This window comes from Suricata suricatta, chromosome 2, assembly GCF_006229205.1.
Source record: "Suricata suricatta isolate VVHF042 chromosome 2, meerkat_22Aug2017_6uvM2_HiC, whole genome shotgun sequence".
Taxonomy (NCBI): domain Eukaryota; kingdom Metazoa; phylum Chordata; class Mammalia; order Carnivora; family Herpestidae; genus Suricata; species Suricata suricatta.
In genome coordinates, this window is record NC_043701.1 from 5,422,600 (window position 1) to 5,425,919 (window position 3,320).

Below are 3,320 nucleotides of genomic sequence, written 5' to 3' on the forward strand. Positions count from 1 at the left end.
GCCCCCTCCCCACTCCGCTCGAGTAGAAGTGTGAGAGAGCCCAGCAGGACTCAGAGGGGAGAGTTGGAGGAAAAAAAAAGGCAGAAAAGGGAAAGAAAGAGGAAGAGAGAGAGAGAGAGTGAGAGGAGCCGCTGAGCCCACCCCGATGGCCGCGGACGAAGTTGCCGGAGGGGCGCGCAAAGCCACGAAAAGCAAACTTTTTGAGTTTCTGGTCCATGGGGTGGTGAGTGGGGGAAAGTTAGCGGGGGAGGGTGAGCGAGCTGGCTCGGGCTGAATGGAGGGATGATCGGGAGGGGCCGGGAGGGGGCTCCCGCTCTCCCACCCCTCTGGCAGGGGCGCCGCGGCCCCAGCGGCCCAGCCCCGGGACTGTGCCGGCGCCCTGGCACTCGAACACGTCGTCAGGCGGCGGGCCGGGGATGGGTGCCCGGGCGGGGACCAGAGGCGTTTGCATGGGTCCTTGTCAGGGGCTGGGGGTGGGACTTGGGGACTGACCCCCCCGACCCGCCCAAGCGGGGGAGTCCCCACCGTACCTGACGCGTTGTCTTCTGTTCTCTTCCTGGTGGGCCCAGGTGTTCCCTCTGCCCCCCGGGGTGGGGGTGGGGGACATGGCATGGGTAGGCTGGGTTGTCTGCTCCTCCGTTGGGACAGTGTCTCTCTGTGTCTCCAAGAGCCAGGAGCAGGTGACCCTGGAGGCACTGTGAGCGGGAAGCTCTCTGGCTGAGCAACCTCTGCGTCCTGGCAGGAGGGCTCTGGGGCTTTGCGCATGGCCTCTGCCACGGGGGTCAGAGAGAGACCCCCTCTAGGGACAGACCCCAAGTTAAGCGGTCTGAGGATCCCCTTGGCAGACTCAAGCCACCAGAAGCTGATGTCCTTGATGCCTCAAAGGTGTGAAGGAAGGGTTGGAGTCAGGGATGTGAGGCCTGGAGACCTAAAGGGCAGGACAGCTCGGTCCTGCCACAAGCCTGCTCGGAAGGCCCCCAGAGAGCCTGAGGGAAGGGACCTGAGGCTGAGGCGGCAGGCGCCAGGTTGGGAGGCGTGCCGCGGGCAGTGCAACGGGAGAGCCAGGGGCGCCAAGTCTTGAGATGGCTCCTGGGGGTGGGTTGGAGTTGAGTACAGAGGGCGCAGTCAAGTTGACTATGGCCAAATTTGGTTGTGACCCCAAAGAAGTCACGTTCCCAGTGAGGGAGGCCAGAGTTCCTAGGATCTTGGCCCTTTGTTGGGTGGCCCTAGTAGCTGGCGCAGCCCTCTGGGGACTCTGGAAGTTTCCCTCTCAGGGCCTCTTCAGCAGATCAGCAAGTATTGCTTGGCCTTGAAGAATGGTAGAGCGGCTGATTGGGTGAAGGGGGTTTCACTGGGGCAGCCTGTCCTCCAGTCCCAGAGGCCCCTGGGGCAACTTCCCAGGGGTGCCTGTGTCTGTCAGCTGAGTTGCCAGTCCAACCTTGCTGCTTGGGGGAGTCCCTTTAAAAAAGGCCCATCTACGAGAGAGAGGGGCCATCCACGTGGATTTTTTTCTTATTTAGCCAACTTAGAACTTCGGTTCTTGGGTGGCTGTGAGTCCCACCGCTCCACTCCCAGTCCCCCATCTATGCTGGTGGAGCGGGGCCTAGGCTCCATTCTGGGCCACCCAGATGAGTGAGATATGAGTGACAGGGTCAGGTGGGGTGGGGGAGGCAGCCACACGGACAGGCAGTGTTCACTGGGGGACAGATGGATGGAGACAGCTGGCTGGCCCGGAGTTAGGGTTAGACACAGTGCAGGGCAAGGGGGACAGAAGGGAGGGTTGGCAGTTAGAAGGAATTCACCCAGCTCAGGCCTAGGGCTCCTCCTTGTGCCTGGGGCTGGGGGGGGGGGGCCATCTGCACTCCAGGGGGCAAAGTGTGTAGCAAGTAAATGGGAGCAGGGGCACAGGGGCTGGACCCCCAGTTCCCTAATCTTCCTGCTCTCTTTGTCCCCATCACACCCACCCTCCACTTTACAGCCCCTCTGGCCTTCCCCAATCCCTCTTCTGGAATCTGGACAAGTGGGATTTAAAAAATCTGTGAAACACCTCATTTAATGAATTTGCATCTCATCTACATCCCATCTGAGGTGGTGAGGGAACACACCTGCCACGTCTTGCTCTCAGTGGCTTCCTTGAGCCCTGACTTCCTACCTCCCTGGGACAGGGGGAGCAGCAGAGGAGGTCCATAGGATGGAAGAAGCATCTCTGGAAATCCAGGCGGACAGGAAGGGGGAGACAGATGTCAAAGGAACTGCCAGTGCCTTTGAGCTATCCAAGCCCTTTGGGCTGCCCACCTCCAGCCCTGCTGCCCCCAACCTCTCTTAGAATCCTGATAGGGTGTGACCTCACTGTCTCTGGTGGCCTCCAGCCTTCACCTTGGGAGCAAATTATGGGGGTGGCGGTGGGGATCTAAGCCTTCAAAGCCCCTGGGTTTGGAGGCTTGGAATCAGCCAAAAGGGGTGTGGATGGGGGCTGAGGGGTCAAAATCAGGGCCCCCCCCCCCCCCCGAGAAGAACTGGTTTAGATGGGGAGGGCGGGTGCAGGGCAAGACGGCCCAGGAAGTGGACTGGGAAGCAAAGAGGGGAACAGGGGCAGAAGTCCTAGCAGGGAGCCGGGCCTCTAGCTGCAGGGAGCGACCAGCCCCGGCCCCTCAGGAAACGGCAGTTCGGGCGCTGCCTTTGCCAGGAGGAGCTGCGTGACCTTGGCTAGGTCGCTTTTCTCCTTGAGCCGCGGTTGCCTCATCTGTCAAGTGGGGATGGAAGGACCCTCCTCAGTCTGTCTCGCAGAGGAGCAAGTGGATGGGAACATCCTCTGCAAAGGTTGAAAGGCGCCATTAATATTCATTTTCGGCGGCACCTTCCGCAAATCCGAGGCTGGCGATGCCCGGTGCAGTTGCCTGGCTTCAGTTAGCTTCCCGCAGCGAGACGCAGAGCCCCCTCCGCCCAGCCGCGTGGTTGCGGCGCCCCTGCCCCTCCCACCCCTCGCTCACGCTGGCGGCACCAGGGTCACCGGCCGGGGGGCTTGGGGTGGGAGAGACGCGGCTCACCGAGCCTGGAACCGGGGCCCTGGTCTGAGCGGCGGGCGCCTGTTTCTGCTTCCCCTCCGTCCCCACCCCACCCCCAGCGCCCCGGGATGCCGTCTGGAGCCCGGATGCCCCACCAGGGGGCGCCCATGGGCCCCCCGGGCTCCCCGTACATGGGCAGCCCCGCCGTGCGACCCGGCCTGGCCCCCGCGGGCATGGAGCCCGCCCGCAAGCGAGCAGCGCCCCCGCCCGGCCAGAGCCAGGCCCAGAGCCAGGGCCAGCCGGTGCCCACCGCCC

At 63.1% G+C, this 3,320-nt stretch overlaps 1 protein-coding gene and 1 long non-coding RNA gene across 3 annotated transcripts in view; one reads left to right on the forward strand and one right to left on the reverse strand.

Annotated features, from left to right (window-relative positions):
* LOC115277239 overlaps positions 1–692 on the reverse strand; it is a 5,022-nt gene extending 4,330 nt beyond the window's left edge. The window contains exon 1 of the long non-coding RNA XR_003902316.1: positions 531–692. This is a non-coding gene — a long non-coding RNA (uncharacterized LOC115277239). The remainder of the gene's footprint in view (positions 1–530) is intronic.
* Positions 1–3,320, forward strand: part of SMARCD3 (SWI/SNF related, matrix associated, actin dependent regulator of chromatin, subfamily d, member 3) — a 26,910-nt gene that overhangs the window by 17,170 nt on the left and 6,420 nt on the right. Inside the window, exons 1-2 of one of the 2 annotated variants that reach the window (XM_029921228.1) lie at positions 7–223; positions 3,125–3,286. In XM_029921228.1, the coding sequence (XP_029777088.1) occupies positions 146–223; positions 3,125–3,286 (240 nt within the window). In that variant the 5' untranslated portion in view covers positions 7–145. Of the gene's footprint in view, positions 1–6; positions 224–3,124; positions 3,287–3,320 lie in introns of those variants that run through there. The other variant, XM_029921236.1, reaches the window with a different exon arrangement.